At 53.6% G+C, this 17,861-nt stretch overlaps 2 protein-coding genes across 2 annotated transcripts; one reads left to right on the plus strand and one right to left on the minus strand.

Annotated features, from left to right (window-relative positions):
- Positions 1 to 8,551: 8,551 nt before the first annotated feature.
- Positions 8,552 to 9,214, plus strand: J7T55_011664 (uncharacterized protein; the record flags this gene model as incomplete). Its single annotated transcript, XM_053136472.1, has 1 exon — positions 8,552 to 9,214. One exon carries the CDS (start codon positions 8,552 to 8,554, stop codon positions 9,212 to 9,214), a length of 663 nt encoding a protein of 220 aa, XP_052999470.1.
- Positions 9,215 to 12,864: 3,650 nt separating this feature from the next.
- On the minus strand, positions 12,865 to 14,569 carry J7T55_011665 (uncharacterized protein; the record flags this gene model as incomplete). Its single annotated transcript, XM_053136473.1, has 6 exons — positions 12,865 to 12,967; positions 13,069 to 13,091; positions 13,160 to 13,239; positions 13,447 to 13,627; positions 13,836 to 13,948; positions 14,410 to 14,569. 6 exons carry the CDS (start codon positions 14,567 to 14,569, stop codon positions 12,865 to 12,867), a joined length of 660 nt encoding a protein of 219 aa, XP_052999471.1.
- Positions 14,570 to 17,861: the final 3,292 nt, after the last annotated feature.

Below are 17,861 nucleotides of genomic sequence, written 5' to 3' on the forward strand. Positions count from 1 at the left end.
CGTCGCATCGCTGAGGGCCCGAGCCCGAGAAATGGTTCGGGCCCAGCCGATTATGGATGACATGCCCTATGACTTGACCTCGCGTGACACAATCACAACCCCTGATTTTCATCCTATTTGATGTGTTTCCCGAGATCAACCGGTCTTGCAGCCGGTGAGAAACGGCAATTGTTCGTCAATGTCATCGCCGGCCCTCGGCCTCCGGTGCCTTGAATTGGGTGGGGTCTTCGGCACAGCCTAGACCAAGACCCCCCTTAGGCTTGAATATACGGAAAAGAGCCAGTACAGAATATTCAAGAATTTGCCTCAGTGATCAAAAGTCTACATGCGGGAGTTCCCGCTTGCTTAAATGCCCCGGAGTGTCAAATTTGGCGTATCGAAACGGCACTAAGCCGCCTCTCGGCTTGCTTGATATTTTCACAGCTCTATGATGCCTTTCTAGGAGCCGAAATTCCATCTCAGGACCGTTGGCCCAATGGCAAGGCGTCTGACTACGAATCAGGAGATTGCAGGTTCGATCCCTGCACGGTTCATTCTTTTGTCCATCTTGCAACTGTGATGTTGCGGTATCGAGATCTGATTTTTTTGGTGATTTTTGCCCGGGTAGCTTATACAGAGAGGTGCCTGGTCTCTACACCTGGGCGCTGGGCGGTCAGTGGGTGCTGATGTAAGCCTCAACTACCACCCTTGAGAAGTACGTCGTAGGACACTGGGAATCTTCCCGTGGCCCGATGTGGCAAATATAGTTCTATAAGTGGACTTTGTATACCAATGGTAAAGTCACTTGTTCAGATTTTTATTGATGCGAGCCAAAGTTTTGCAAATTCTCCCTGAAGCCTGGCCCTTTGTCATTCTCACAGGAGACTTAAGTGAAAGCCCGGATCGTCCATGGCTTGCGAGCTCTAATCTGGACAAGTACAACAGCATTATATGTCATTCAAAAGCAGTAGTAAACAGAAATATACTGTGAGTAGATTTTGAAATACAAATTATGATCTACTATCATGGCATTCTCTCACTCTTTCCCACATTCACCTAATGGAAATAGGTGTACCGGTATAACCAGTTGTAGCTACCAAGGGGGAGTATTGGATCCAGGAACACTCATATACGGCGTAGCTATACGAACGTATGCAGGTACTGTCTTGTAGCTTAACATATGCGGGAGTGTCTCGGCACATATACTTTATCTTGCCACCTGTATTTATGAATGCCACATGTATCAATGAACTCTGAGCGAGTTGCAGCTAGTTCGGTGGGCATAGAGTTAGACTTTCTTATGCCAGCAACAGCATATTAGCGAAAATGGTCTTATGATCCGCAACTCTGAAATGGTAAACACTGTTGCAGGGGTCCGACGATGTGAAAGTCCGGAAACGCTTTCATTCTCTCGGCTAAATCACTCAAGTGACTTGCTATGCCACTCTAGAATAGACAGTCTGACTTTTATTCTTAACGGGATACATGCATACACTGCAAGCTGCTTCTTGTTTGGGCCCATGCCTTGTGGCCAATCCCCGTTTTGACACGCGCGGGGATTGTTGTCGTCATAGAAGGCACGAGATCACGACGGATTCCATGGCCTCTGCGTGTCAAATTTAAGTATGGATCCATCTCATGGAGTACATGCTAGGTTCCGGATTCGACCGCCCGAGAGCTACGGGGATCCCGCCCAATACCTAAGAGAGCAATAATAGAATTTGTCGACATTGGTGAACTCTAATGCTGCCTGGTGGGTACGTGGGTAGAGGTAGCAACGGGGTCTGCTGAACATTTTTTCGCGAATCCTTACCTGCCTATTACACAACATAACTCGGCCTGTCATCCCACATGAAGTTATCCCACGGGGTCCTGCCCTGTGGAAATGGTCCCACTCTAAATCGATTAAAGTCGAGGGCTAATGTTTAGGATCCCTGGAGTTGCATGGGGTACTCAAAACTGCCAGAACAGACGAAACTCACACCACTCGCGCGAAAAAAAAAATCCCCAGAAATTCGCAGAAGTCTGGAGAACGAGAAAAGCGTGCGTGAATTTGTGAACCAGTTGCCGAGATATCTCCCACGTTTCGGTGGCATTCGCGTTCCTGGAACAGATGGCAGTTCTGTAAAGTCCCCACAGCGTGCACGCGCTTAACTCGCGACGGATCTCATGCATTCGGCTTCGCGCTGATGGTCGCGTCTTCCCAAACGAAGCAAACTTCCTCGAGAGGAATTTTTCTGCCCGCTTGGATCTGCCTGCCCGTTGAGGTCACTTCAATGATTCACAAATAGGTGTTACTATAGCAGCCTAGCCGGAGTTGATTTTTTCCGATATGAAAAACAGATTTAGCCAGTTTGTCAGCTTTGGGGCCATGTTGGCGTGAATCATCGGCGATAGGGGATATGTTGTGGTAGAATGGCTAGCACGGGTGGTGCTTTGCAAAATTCAACCGCGAACCGGCGGAAATCCTTGCTGTCAGATGACAGGCATGTAAGGAGACCCACCCGAAGCCCAGAAAATTGTAGAAGACGAGAAAAAAGGGCCTTGTACCTCAAGGTGACGGATGGTACTTGGCTGAACTTGTGGGCACTGAGCGCTCTACCGCACGTGGCGGATGCGAGCATGTGCGTCCAGTATCAGGACTGGACTGTGAAATGCTTGGCCCAGTGAGCCATGATCGCGATATCAGCTCCGCTTCGCGCCCGCTTGCTGGGACCAGTGGGGTCTCTCCGTTTCCACGCCCAGCGGTTCCAAGACCGGCGGTGCAGAGTCAGGCGAGGAGCGGGATCGTTGTCGCTTGGCGAGGCCCTCAAGGTCTTGGATTGCCATTCCCCGAGCGGCTCTGTAGACCGCCATCGGGCCTCAACCAACAATATGACCGGTCTCTTTCTTGGCCATGATTTCACCTGTAGTCATGTCCGACAGAGCACCCTGGTACCTTGATCAACTACCGACCGTTGCAATGTTCCAGAGTGGTCTACCAGAGTGGGCCTAACCAAGATTCGCGGATCAGCATCGATGGTTGGTGTGCGTACTGCCATCCAAACAGTCGCTTTCAAGGAAATGGTACAGAAATGCGTGTAACTGCTGCATGGGCTTGCTCTCCCCGGCGCACGCGATCGGGTCTAGGCCGATATCTACCCGTCATTGGAACCGGAATTGGCAAGGGGCGAGCTGGACAGAGCTACGCAGTAGTTAGCAAACGAATTCAGTTGTCACCTTGATGTCAGTATCAGATCGCCCAACGGCAGTGTGTGGACAGACAAAGAGCCTCAAGGCTTGGCTGTCGGCACCTGGGTTGCATGTGTGCCGGCCGTCGCCACCAATGGTTCCGGCATCAAGTACCGGACTGCACATCACGTCGCAGCTTGATTTGGCCTGTCAGTCGGCTTTTGTGTTCGTGCATCAACAGATCGGAGCATCGTGGCCGAGCCGAGTCATGTATGGATGGATTTCCAAGTTGAATCGCCGATCAACGTGGTGACGATGACGTTCGCTTGATTGCGCTCGTGGGGACTGTTTCCAGTCTCGCAGAGGATGGAACGTCGAAGGACAATCATTTCTGGACCGCGGTCAGTGATCAAGTCGAGGTGCTCATGTTGACATGTTGCGTCTCAGAATCTCCGGCACTTGATAATGAACTGGAAGTGATGGCCTTGTTCAGCCAGTCCTGCCGTAGCCGCGTCTCGGAGCCGAATATTGGAGATAGGCAGCGGAAGCAGGGTCTCGTCCGGGACCGATCTGCGCAAGGTCGGTGTTCGTTTCACGACCGAGGGAGGCTCGTCACGAGTGTCGCTGGTACTGATCGATCTGCCATGAACCCATGCAGCCATGCAATATGACATGAGGCATATCTGTGCAGAGGGAAGCACGCTTGGCGAGTAGGAAGCGACCCGAGCGGTGACAAATTGAGCGAACGGATGGAGCCCGCTACTCGTCGACGACAACAGACCGGGTGGGAGGGAGAGCTGCAACCCTATTTCAGCCTCGTGGACATGCTGTCAAGGTCAGGGGTATCGAACAATGGTGGCTCCCATCGCGGCAAAGGGGTTCGTGGAGCAGCCCGTGGACACCGCGGCCATGCTTCACTCAGCTTAAGCTCGCGGTCGTACGAAAGGCGCGAGCCCGACGTGCATTTACACCCCAAGTCCGTTCCCGTCCCCGCTCCGGGTGCCAACGCCGGCCCGGCCGATGTTGACGATGTCATAATCCATGTGATCAGGGGGGGTTAGGGAAGGGGTTCGTTAGGTGTGAAACGAATAATCAAAATCAAAACAATGCTTGGGCCGAGGCAACTTTGACGCAACGGAACCGAATCGGCTTCCGACCCCCGGCTAGCCTGACCGGGCAAGGTTCTAGAAAATTTCAAGCAGTTAAGTCCGTATGGTACCCACCCAGGTTAGTCTGCTCCGGTTCTGGTCTCGCAGCGGGCTGAGTCTATTGCAGTACCGGGCAAGTGAGCAGATGTACCGTGAATGTGTGTGTATTAATAAGTCAGCCGGCGTCGAGTCAAACTCAATCGCAGCAGTGTGTTGTGAAGGTCTCGTCCTATGGGAACACAGGGCGTCCCCTCCCAGCTTGGCCTTGGCTTGGCCTGGCTGGGCTGGCTGGGCTCGCTGGGCCAAAGAGATCTCACCTGACCCGACCTGATCTGACCGAAGGTTTGGGTCCCCTAGAAGCCGTTTCCCAAGATCGTAGAAGGCCCGGAGTGCTGTGATTTCCGAGACCACGGTCGCGGCAGAGAGGTTAGCACGATTACAAATTAGAGGAACCTTGATCGATAGTGACGGGTGGTGGTGACGATGGTAGTCCTTTGGATGATTACAATTGCAGTCTGTGGCCTTCAAATAAAATAAGGTATGGACAGGGACATGGGCATATACACACTCTCTCTCAGAAAGGGTCGGGGTCGGCGCCGAGAACGGGTGTCTGCAGAGACACTGAGAGACAGGGTGAGAAGTGTGATCTGTAAGCAGAGGTTGAAACCCACGTCTTGGATTTGAAATGCGGCTGGTGGGCTATTGCAGCACAGCACAGCTCAGCACAGCTCAGCACAGCACCACACACACAGTGCCGTAGATAGTAGTATTCGCGGGACCAGGACCAGGCCTTGGCACCTGCAGCTTTGGAACTCGAGCCTCGCAGCCGATTTGAGACGGGCGTGACGGAGAGGGCAAGAGCGCAACACTGCCACCTGCGTTTACACTGGGCACACTGCACACACTGCGCGACTGCCAAATCTGGGGGAACCAAGACAATTGCCACGCGGGGAAGCAGCGAGCATGGTCTTGTCATTGTCTTGACTTGACTTGTCACGGCCATGGCTGCCTACTTGTCTGTCTGTCTGTCTGTCTGTCTGTACCTGACTACCTGACTACCTACAGTAAGGAGGTGTCACAGCTATCGGTAGAGATCAGATATCCATTTCAACCCAACAGCCTGCTATCGTCGACTTCTCTCTCTCGAAATGGCAGCTGTTTCCCACCCTACTGTATAATTTGACTCCCCGGCAGAACCCTCGCACACCAGGAGCCTCGGCTGGACTGCATGCTGCCGTCAGATGGGTGCTGTCGATGATGTAGTTTGATGATCAAGCTTTGCGGACCAGATCCTCGGGTCCTAGTTCCACCTGTCTGTCCGAACCGCGCGACCGAGCTCGCCTGCGCTCTCGACAGAGCTCCGACCATCTGTCAACTTATCCCTCATGGTAGACATGCATGTCGTGGGTGCCATTGGGATTGGGGGTCGGATGCAAACCACCGATGCGTGCTGCCGGCTGCTTCATGACCCTCGTCCTCGGCCACACGGGCCTTGATCATCATCCGTCGCCTACAGTACCACAACATCGCGCCCTGCCCTGCCCTGCCATGCCCTGCAAGGTTCACCAGCGCCCGCCGGAGCTCTCTCCGGAGTCAAAAAAAACAACCACGAGCCTTTCGTGTTCGTCTTTGCCCTTATCAATCAACACCGGCTCGCTTCTGTTCAGTTGTCCGTCTGGCCGTCCTTGGCACCCACGAGATCTCCCTCGTCATCGCGATCGCCGTCTGCGATTCCTCTGCGCAGTCAAGCACATGGCCAGAGTCAACGGCCCTGAGCTCGAGATGCTCCGCCAAACCTTAATCTTGATGTCATGCCCTGTCCGAGACGCTCCCTGATGGGGCCCCATCCCTGAGCTCGGCCAACCTTGCAAGGGGCCGTCAGCACGAGACACTGTCAGAGGTGAAGCTAAACGCCCTGTGGACAACACGATCGCTATCGTACTCGTTTCCGTACGCTGTGAGCACTATCTACTCAGCTGTCAGTCAATTATCGTTGGCGCACAGCTCAAACCCACAGCAGCCCACAGCCAGCCCACAGCAGCCTGCGATGCTGCGCGTGCCAGTGGGATGGGGGTTTGTTTTTATCCCCAAGTCCACTAGTCAGGGCCAAGCACTGGTTTCGATTTGCAGTGCCGCAAATGTCGCATGGTATGGGATGCATTTTGACTCCTGTACTTGGCGGCTGCAGGGCTTACTCAGGACGCCGCCTCGGGCTCCGCTCCGTTCTGCAGCCCGATGTACCGATCCGTACTCACGAGTACCTTGCGGTCAAGGGGCAGGGGGAGCACACTTCCACCCACCGTCGATCGGGCCTCGTAAGGTTCGACGACAGGAACGCATGGAATCTTCATCATCATGGCAATTTTGGCAGCCCAGAGCCAGCCAGGCCCAGACCACATCCACTAATGGAGACAAGAAGGCAAAGCCACACAAACTCGACTTTTGGAAGGCCTTGGCTCCCCCCCCTTTAGAGCATAATCGTGCTGAGTTCGCCTGATCCGCCAGCGCAGAATCGTAACCTACCCATTGACTGCCTGATTGGGAGAGCATCATTTCGTCTTGTGTTTGGCCAGCTTCTGGGCACGACAATGATCCACCGCTCATCTTGGCGTCCAAGCCTTTCCAAGAGCTTGGAGTTGGCGAAGGCCTCGTCCATGTGCGGCTTGTGACCCATTCGTTGCCCAGCTTGGGCCGCGTACGTGTTTGACACTGTGGTATTCAAACACTGCGGTAGGATCTGAGCACGTTATACGCATCTACAAATTTCAAATCACAATTGTCCTTCTGCGTTGGTGCCAAGAGATGGTGATTTTCGACTGTGTACCCTCTGGCCATCGCCCGCAGCAATTCCGTAATTCCGCGGCTCAGGGCCAGAGTTTAGAAAACAACAAAACCGAAGCAGAGTGAGGTAGGGGAGCAGAGAGTCCTCGGAGAAGAAGAGTCAAGGATCACCTCCGCTCAACACTGAGCTTCTCAGGAGGGAGGCAGATTCTCAGGGTGACCTCGCGGCTACTTTATTCGACTTATCAGCAGACGGCCGCAGGCCGCTTCAATCTGTCCGCTCTCGGACATAAACAACTCGCCGACCGTTAAAGCCCGCTTGGGTACTCAGCGCAGCGCTGCGCAAACATGCGCAAACCCCGAGCGAGTCTAATTATCTCACCCCAGCATCCTCGCTCAGCCCAGCAACGTTTGTGACCCATCTCTTAGCAGGGGTATCTCTGCTTAAGGTTGGTGTGGGCCCCTCGAACGGCGCCGAACTTACGCTGTACCGCTGTACCTCTGTTCTGACAGCATCATTATTACCACAGCTCCCTCGCCGGAATTCATTACATATCACATAATCTCCATCTCAATCCAACACTTTTTGAACTACCTCAAGCCTCTCAGTCTGTTCACTCATCATTATTAATCCTCCTTCAAGTCACCCCCTTCTGCCCTCGCCTCACACTACTTTTCTCCTCTTACATCCACTCAACCTCGATACCCAGCCATTGTCACTTATCACACACACAAACATAACACAGAACCGTTGCTTTTGCTGAAGCTCCGTTTCGAGACACACTTGGCACGTTGGCTCGACTTACACGGCTCGCTCGCACAAACTGACCGTCGCCACACATCCACATCAACATTTAACACCAAGCTCTCATACATCATTCATTTACGGCCGTAGTAGCCTACGTGGCACCGTACGCAAGAATGGAACATAGCCTACCCAGTCCTCCCCTGGACGGGCAACACAAGCCTCACGCAACAAAGAGACATAGCTCTGGCGCAAAGCCCACCAAGCCCGCGCACCGTGTCACCAAGCGCTCAAGCACCACCATGTCCCACTCACACATTCACTCGCCAATTCCATCTGACAGCCAGTCCACACACTCAATGGCCGATGCAAGGCACAAGAGAGTGTGGAAAGCATGTGAGAGGTGTAGAATGAAGAAAACAAAGGTAATTGACCACAACTACCCAGGCATCGCTCAGCTTGCCTGGTCAGTAAACCCGCCCACTAACACTGGGTAGTGCGACGGAGAATTCCCATGTAAAAGATGCAAGGACGATGGCCTCGTATGCACAGCAGGGACGAGAAAGAAGACAGAATTCAAGCAATTACCTCGAGGGTAAGGCCACCTGCACTCTCTCCACAGCGCATATGGTGAGGGCATCGACTTACACACTAGTTCCGCAGATATGCCGAGGTGTTGGAAAACACCCAATTTGCTCTCATTGCCACTGTGCACAAGCTTTACTCCATGGTCCGCAACGGCCAACAATGGGACCTTGGCGAGCCCGATCTCAACGACCGCGGCCAACCCGTAATCCATAACATCGCTCAGAAGCTCGGCTGCATACGACCCAACAGCGACATCGACCTCCCCGTTCACTCCGTCTTCCCAGAGGATGAGCAAGGCCTCTCTGAGCTCGCGCGTCAACTCGAGGAGCAACAACAGCACGAAAAGGCTGCACACGGCGCTGAGCATGACGCAAGGACGGACCGCGCGAGCTCCTCCGATCTGGACCATTCCGACTTCGAGGACTACCGGAAAGTGGCGTTCGGCGGTGGTCGCCAGGCAAGCAGCACCATGACCCTATCACCCGCGAGCTTGACATACGACTCCTTCGATGGCTACTCCGCACCATCAACAGACAGCCTTCCGAGCACGACGTCACCAACGCACCAAGTGCCAGCATCTTTTGGGCCGTGGATGCGGACACCTTCGATGGGATATGAACCTCAGTATATACAGCCATCAGGGGCATTTGCAGGCATGGACATGCTCAACCAGGGATTGCTCGAGTCGGAGTTTGGCACCATCAAGCCCCATGTTTTGTCATGTCCCAACCCAGAAGTGATGTTGGGTATCGGGGATCCAATGATCTACTCTGGATTCGATCCTGAAGGGATGCGACTATGATTAGGAGCGAGGGACTCTTCACGATTTCCACGATTCGAGAACGGGATAATGGCTGGGCAGGAAATCATGGGTGGAATGGACGGCCACTACGATCACGACGGGACTTGCTGTCTATCATCGATATAGAAGGCGTCACAAGAGCTGGACAGGTGGTGTGACTCTCTTTCTCAGGCTCTACGGCATGGCGTTTACTCTGGGCAGGTTGTTTGGGTGCTGGGGTGGGATTTTGTCTCGACCAAAACAATCTTTCAACTTGATGTTGTTAATGGCAGGAGCACCTGGTTTTCATTATTTACTTGGTCAGGGTGCATTGATTGTACGATCTATCACTTCTCAACTCTGATGAAGGAGAGGGGCAAACCGTCACCGGTGTGCGCGCTCACCGAAGCACGTCCTTTTGCTCGAGAGAATGAATTTGATGATTCCCCAGAAGAAAAAGAATGGCCCACCGCATGCTCGCACTCGCTCGCGTGTCCGACGTAAGAAAAAGAAAAGTGGACCGACATTATTCCCACAACCCCCTCCCCAGCATCCTCGGCAGGGGTCCCACATATGAAAGGGCGCAGGTTCGACTTGTGTCCATGCCGGTCTGACATGTCGTTGGCAACGGTCGAATCATAGTGGCTCACACACACCAAACGGTTGCACAATACGTGGTACGCACAGTACGTATCCTACGGCGTTTGGGTCGGCGCCGAGAACCGCTGCCAGCCATGGGGGCCTAGCAGGAAGGGATTCGTTCGCCCGAGCGATCGGAGGACCCGTGGGCTTCTCTTTTGGTCTCTTGCCTATCTGTCCTGTTGCTCGCGAAGCCGCGAGCTGTGACTGAGGATCCAAGGAGACCCCCGTCAGCGAAACCAACCGTGTCCCATCCCATGCCTCCCTCCTCGAGGGTTTCCCAACTCCTCGCTTACTTATTCGGAAACTTCTGCCTTACTACGAAATGTGTGTGTGAGTGTGTGCGTGTGCGTGTGCTTGTCTTGCTCTAGCTTGCACCGAATGTCACAGTGGGGAATCCTCGGGGTCCAGCTCGGAGGGGGGAGGGGTTTTACTCGCCGTCGACGTCTGTTGCATTGACGGCGGGCTGATTAATCGATCACACTCTTTCACTTTCTCTTGCTCGCGCAAGAACAGAAAAAGTGAGGACGAAACGTGCCTCAGCTAAGCTAGCTGCCTCGCCCAACCAGCCCAGTCCAGCCAACCAGCCTCGACAGTCTGGCTCCCCGGGTCCACCCCACACCACCGACCCAAAAGCTTGAGTTGGTGCTGCTCGCTCACTCGCTGTGCCGTGTTATACGGTGGGCATCCCACCCCTGTCCTATATCGACCTCGTACTGCATCCCGTTCTCCCGCGCGGCCGCCGCAATCAGATGCGATACCGAGACGTCTTGGCGGGCGCCTCTTGGGTTTCTCTATTGTTGTTTATGTTTGAACCTCCCAGCCTAATGCATGCAGCAGTAGTGCCGAGGGTATGCGTTGCAGAATGGACCGCGTCTGATGGGTAACACATCACGGCGGGGTTGAGGGGGAGGAGGAATTGGACGGATTTCAAAACCATCGTACATAGCCGCCTATCCCCGCCTGCAGGAGCGACATAAGTGGGTGAAGCTGGCCCGTTTCCAGCTTAGTCGCGGCTCTTAGAGCAGGAGGATTCATGGCTGTACAGGAACTCTAGTGTGGGATCTTCCTCTGTGCCTGTGCTGTGTAGACACGCACGCCGGTCTGACGTGGCGGGAAATGAAGAGCCCAGGGGGCGGGCGTAATTCACGGATACCAAAGAAAACAACTACAGGAGTCCCTTCCTCTCCTCTCCTCTCCTCCCCGCCCTCTGGTCGGCGACCCTGGACGAATTTCTTTAACCAAAAAATTGTAGGGCGAACAGTTACAGCAGGCCTGACACCGTAGCTCTCCCGAGGGCCCTCAGAGACTCAGGGACTCGGGCGAGGGTCAAGGATTCGGGGTCGAATAGGCTTTGCGCCAATACGCACGTATTCGTACCTCGTACATGCGTGCCGCCAAGGCTGGGGCTGGGCAGAGCTGTACGGGTACATCTATTCACATGGGGCTCGGGAACCTGTAATGACCGATCGCCGGTGGCAGGACCGTTTCCTCCTGGCTTCATACGTCTGACTCCAGTTCCTCTCCCCCCCTTGCTCCCCATGTGCCCCGAGTCTCGTTGCGTTGGGTACTGACAATAATGCTCCCAGAGGCTGGGGGGTCTCCCCCCTCCTGGATCTGGATACGCGTATTGGCCATGTCACATCCGTCACACCGAAAAGGCTAAGCTCCACTATGCTAGCATCCATTCTATATGCCTGCTGTGCACTTGGTAACTGAGCTGGCCCTCACCGTCCAACTGCCAGGTCAGACCACTCGGGCGAAACCCATGCCGGGCTGACTGACTAGGTGCTCTCACGCCTACTGTGTGGTATTCTTCCATTGGCATGTGGCATGTGGCATGCCTGTTGCTGAGTGAGTTGGAGGGCGACGATCCCTAGGCGTCCCGAGCTAGAGACCATGATCGGCCGTGGGCCAATACTGCAACGGCACCTCTGTTCTGATATCACACACACGCACCTATACGCGACGCTACGGGTGACGAGTGGGCGCCCACGAGCCGAAAATATCCTGTCTCTCTTCGCCTGATAAACCTCACCCAGATGCCCAGCCTGCTCGCCCTGCGAAGGCACCCCACTGTTTACCCTTCTTTTGCTCGTGACGGGAGCTACTGCAGAGACTAAACTCTATTCCTGCCAATCGCCACCGTTTGGGGGCCGGGAGGAAGGGACGAAACACGGGCTTGGACACAAGAGGTGTTTTCTCTCCCTGCCCCGTGCGGAATAGAGTTGCATATTACCTGGGACGGTAGCTCCCGTCACAGTCCACCTAGGGGCCGATCCCTACGGTATTTCTCATATCTCTTGCCATGTGAGGAGGGTGTAATAACAGGCGCGATGGCGAAGTAGCAATCACGTCACCCGGCACACGCGTGCTTGGGACAAGATTTGCGCCCGACTAATTAGTGAGGTATGTGGTTTTTCGGCTCCTCTATCTGCCTGAAGACCTCGCCGAATGAGTCCCAATGCGGCGGCATCAGAAGGGCACATCAGCAAGCAACACGTTCAGGAACAGCCAGCACCCCTGCGGCATTAAAGGTTGAAGAAGGGGGCCATGCTGACAATAAGAACCATCTAGGCCCCCAAGGATCCCACAATCCTTCCCAAGCCCGCCGCGCCACCTGTACCTACCTGATGCCTGGGTGAGCTTGCTTGTATGTGCTGGCGAGAGCGGTTGTTTCCTTGGGGAGAGGAATGGGAAACACCTTGCACGCCTCGTCAATGCGAACGAAAGGGGGCACCGTCTGGTCTGCTCCGTCTATTTCTGGGCCGACGGGGGCAAGGGACAAGACTCCCCCACGTGCGCGGGGGGCCGAGATGCTTTTCGACGACGGCGGGGCGGAGGGCCGGAGCTGGGCACTCGAGCCGGCGATGTCAATGCCTTTGCTCAACCTTGCCGGCCTCTGCTTCCCAGTCTGGGTTTGGGCATCGCCGAGAGAGGCATCTGGGCACGGGATTACTACGGCTTGCGTGGTCTTGGGTGTTCGCAGGGCGGCGCAGCAATCAACATGGCTGGCCGTGGTTGCGTGGCGCTTACTGCTGCAGCCTGATGAGGAGACCAGCCTCGCTTGCGCCGTATTGATCGTTTAGAGAGATGTGCGATCCGTACTGGTTGGAGCGTATTCGGAATGAGACACTATAGTGTTGTGTTTGTCTCAGAAGTTTCCCTCACGATGCGCCTTCTCCCAATTAGGACTGTACTCCCCAATATGTCTCGTCCAAAACCTGGCTGCTTACATCGATTGCCTCATGTACGCCTCCTTTGTTGAAAGTCAATCGTATCGTTGCCCGTTGTAGAACTTGCGACGTCTCGATCTGGTAAACCGACCCCGATGCTGAATTCCGCAGGCCTCGGGAGTTCGAGTTCGTCCGGAGCATCTGAGTGCAGACCCCTATCCGAGTCGGAGACTTTTTTCCGCATGGGTCGACATCGAGCCAGCTTCGCACTACTGTAGTCCATGACCCGGATTTACGGTCGGGTTTCCCTGACACCGTTTATCGGTCATCCACCTCTGATTACAATTCGTCGTGGCCAAGCAAGCCCCCATGACAAATCCCGGAAAATTCAATCCTTTCTTTTTTTTTCTTTTCTCCTCGCGTAGAAGCTGCACCCACTAGAATCACCAGTAGGCAGAGCTGTCCTAGTCCAGAACAGGATAACGGCCGCAGCAAGTGTGGTTGGACCCGGGTCCCGGCAACCGCCCGGCGACGGACGCGGGTTGCATCTTGCCCCGAAGACCTCTCTCAACGCGTCCGAGTAGTCGAGGATCGCCTCGAGCCTTAGGAGGAGCTGGTTCTGGTGTTCTCTTGCGCTTCAGCAGATGATGGCTCGCTCACCATCAGTAGTCACATTCACAAGCCAATGATCCGCAATAGGCGAGCACCCAAAGTATGCTGAACTCTAACCACGGCAGGCCCCCCCTTTCGGGAATTTGCGCATAATTCAACCCAAGCTACGCATGTTTTCGCTGATCTCTTGTTCGGCTCATTTTATGGCCACGCACAGTACCACCGTGATCGACCGTCCGCGCGGTGTGGAGATATCTCGCTTCTGACATTGGTTGGTTCACTGCGCTCAAGAGTCGCGTCTCCAGGGGCGACCTGTGGTGCATCTGATCTGTTACACCTCGGTGCTGAAATGAGATCCAGATGCTTAAATCCTGGGACTGCCTCATGTTGATAGACCGGCCTGTCCGTGCTGTTACTGTGCCTGAATATATCACCGTTGGGCTTTTGGCCTTGCGCTGCCGGGCCAGCCCAGCCCAGGGCCGGCGAATACAAAGTCCAGCCAAGGTTTGAGTTGAGTTAGTAACTATCTGCTGGAATGAACGCTGAGTTGTCCTCCGACAGACAGCCTTTCTTTCTTGGGCACCTGAACGCATGACTTGCTTAACCTTTCAACCTTATCAGTTCGTTGGGAAGGGCCCTCGGGAGCCATTTTTAGAAAACAGAGTTCGCAGGGGCCCTTGAAGCACCCCCACTCGATGGGTTCTTAGCGGGCGGTGACAACAAAACAATTCGAATGAGACGGTGAAATAGGCCTTCGTGTCAATGCTAATCAGCCCGACTGCCCTCCACGAATGATGACCGTGACTCGGCGCTGTGGTGATTGATTTCCAGATCGTAGACATGCCAAGAAGTCCTCGATTCTGAACCCCAGTCGTGCTGCTGTGTCGTACTCGTCATGCTCTGAGCCTCGCCGGGCTCTGGTCTTGGCGTGTGCCTCATGTGGCTTCATTGCCAAGCGTCGAGCTGGTGACTCAGGCTTCGAGGCGTCCTGTCCAGCCCGTTTTTTGAGGAGGCAGGAGGCATGGCGCCAAGACGTGAATTTGATGATGATGAACCACATGGCGTTGAGAAAACTGCGTCACAGCCTGTTGACTTGGTCCCCCTTTAACCGCGACGGATGCTACCGTGAGGAAAACCTTAATTCACCAAACCAAACACAAATTCACTTTGGTCTTCCCCATCATGATCTCCCTGTGTAAAATTAGACAAACTTTGAGCGGTCCCTAGTAGATTAACTACCGGCAAGGCTTCGCATTCGCAATTAGGTCTTCACACCGCAAAAGCTGGCTTTGGACGATCGCCATGCAGTGGGAATTGGCAGGTACATTGGAGAACCAGTGCGATACATGCTGAGCCCTTTCGTGTTCCCTGGGAGGCTTTGAGTTTTGGTGCCCGGCTTCCCTCTGCGCCCAAGCCCCGGCTTCGCTGAACCATGTAAAACGATTGGCTGGCTTTACGGTCCCCCTGAAGCTTTTCCCGGTGGGATGGTTCTTCGGCCCATCCCTCCTTTCTTTCTCAAAGTTCCCACGTGTCGACGGGGTTCAGAAGGCTGAAAGTTGATCCCCGAAATCTTGTCAGTGTTTTTCACACAGACGCGCTGTGAACTGCCGTGCGTGTGTTGGATCACGGAATGCAAGGGACGTCTTTTCCGTCGTTTGCCTCGTTCCGAACCGTTGCCGAGGTTGATTCCCGCCATCATTTCATCGTGCCATTTTTCAGAATGGCGACTTACACGCCCCTCCCAACAAGGGACTCTTGCTCCACAGATTGGTAACCAACACGCCAGATACCTGGCGAGCTATCACAAAAAAGCAATGCTGTGCAGACCAGGAGCCCCTCATTTAGCTATCTCCTGCTCAGGTCCGGCTTGTTCCCGGCCTGAAACGGCGCCGAGTCCGCAAACCGATCGCGGTCTCGGCGGCTGCATCGAACCGCACAGCAGACTTTCGGGAGAGTCTCCAGCCCAGTGGTCGGGATCGTCATTGATCCTTGAGCTCAAGATCACAACGGCTGGTAGCGGCGTCGGAGCTTCGGGGGGCTGTATCCCCGGCCATCCGGCGGCACTATTTCTGGAGTCGGCGGAAGCTTCTCTCACATGTGTTTGCTTTTTTCCTTGGCCCGGATGACATCTATTGACTTTTTACTTTAACGCTATCCGATGGCTGCTTGACGGAAGCGAGCTGTTTCCATGGCTTATGCGAGATCCAATAGGTGCGGCTTTACGGCAGGATGCCACGTCAATGAACATTTCTTTTGGTCTTTTCCGGTCATACTTACGCTTGTTTTGGCTTCTGCCTCTCTCAAGGTATGTTCCTGGTATTTCGGCGCGGCGGCCCAGGCCTCCGCGGGCCCGTCCCTCCTTCCGGGGCCGAAGATGATCCTGACCACGTTTCGATATCTTCTGGGCTCCCATGGCTCCCATGAAGGGAAATCTAAGTCCTTCGTTCCTGGGACCCCTTGGTACATCTCAGGGGAACCCTAGCCCGGTCTATTTTTGCAGGCCGGCTTGGTTTTGGGTTCGGCCTGCGGAAGGAAGATCGCCCTATTTAGAGTTTTGTATACTCTGCCCGGGCCTTAATGGGCGCCGCGCTTGAAACTCGGACTCGGACTCATACAGCTGGCGAATCTATCCGCACATAGTCCCTTACTCGGTGACACGGCTCCCGATGGTGAGGCCCTGCAATAATTGGCTCCGTGAAGTATCAGGACGGCTGTAAATGTATGTTGCGCACTAAATATATCACAAATAACCAGGATCTTGTCTGTAATTTGCCACGTTCCCTTATGGCAAGTCGCAGCGTCGCAGCAATACTAGTCAGTAGATCACAGTTCGCTTATAGTAAATTCTTGTCTTTTGCCTCACACGATTGCGCACATTGAATTGATTCACGACTTTCCCTAGCGGCCACAGATAGTCGCTGAAAGTTTATCCCTTCAACTCTCCATCATTCGCTCACTGCGTCCCTTTCGGCAAGTCAATTTTAAGAACGGAAGATACTTCTTCCAAGAAGAACGCTGCGCCTATAATTGTAAGCGTGATACTGCCAGGAAAGGTTCAAGATTTCGGCATCTAATTCGGATGTCCATTGTTAAGCCCACAAGGGCTGACCGATAGCATGTGATTATGTATTGGACTGTTTGCCTAGAGGCTACATGACCAAGATTGTCAGGGCGCATATGGTGAAGCAAATCCTATGGTACATTCTTAGGTGGCCCTGGAATCCAATCGTTCCAAAACTGGCAGTAATGTTTCCACGGTATTACTCCTAGTACTTCATGACAGCTGAACGCATGCCGTAGACGCTTGGTAGGAACATGACGATATAGAAGTCTCTAAGTTAGATGAATATATATACTCTCAACGTACAAGATAGGCATGGACTTTGGATAGTTGGTTGACTTGGAGTTGAGATACAAATTAGCTTCATCAGAATTGAACACCCAAAATAGGTGAAGCCTCTACCTGGCTTCATGTTCGGGTAATCATGATTGCGGATCCTAGGTCCATATGTACACAATAAACATTCAACCATCCGAACTTATTTGAGATCCATTCAGTGGGGCCTCCTATTCAAGACGGTATTGTAAGAGACGGGATGAGTTTTGTGGAACCACACAAAGGGTTCTCCCACTCCGCAAGTCTTGGTCAGCTAGTTGTCTAAGAGAATATCATTAGCATACCTTTGATACCATCAATCAAACAAATAGGAACAATTGGTCAAATTACGACACATCCACACTAATCAGGCTGCGGATGTTGCTGAGAGAACTGCATCTAAAGCCACTGGCCATCAAAGACAGTTGGCATTTGTAAGCTTAGTCACAGCTGACTACGTCCATGTACAATTTCGTTGGGAGGACATAGATTTCCAGCTACAATACAATCGTTATGGTCTGAGTACTGCATTTAGGTCGGTTCTTTGGCATCTATTATGTGTTGTCACTATATGTCCAAGAAGAGCCCACGACCAAGAGCCAGAAAGACTAACAACACCGGAAATTAACGTGGGCCATGCGCAAACTTCGTGACAAAGCGAAGAAATTGAGAGTTAGGCATATTAGGTCTCCACCTACAAGAGACCTCACTGAAATATTTAGCCCTACTTTCGCATCCTGGCCATTTACGATCCTTGTGGGCTGATGGCGGTCATGCCTGTGTCTTTCATATTTCCTATGTGAGGGTGTTTCTCCACCAACACATATGGTGCGACATGGCACTTGCTTCCTCTGCTACCTGAAGC

The sequence above is a fragment of the Diaporthe amygdali genome (assembly GCF_026229845.1).
Source record: "Diaporthe amygdali strain CAA958 chromosome Unknown NODE_2_length_3802984_cov_64_841326, whole genome shotgun sequence".
In the NCBI taxonomy this organism is placed as follows: domain Eukaryota; kingdom Fungi; phylum Ascomycota; class Sordariomycetes; order Diaporthales; family Diaporthaceae; genus Diaporthe; species Diaporthe amygdali.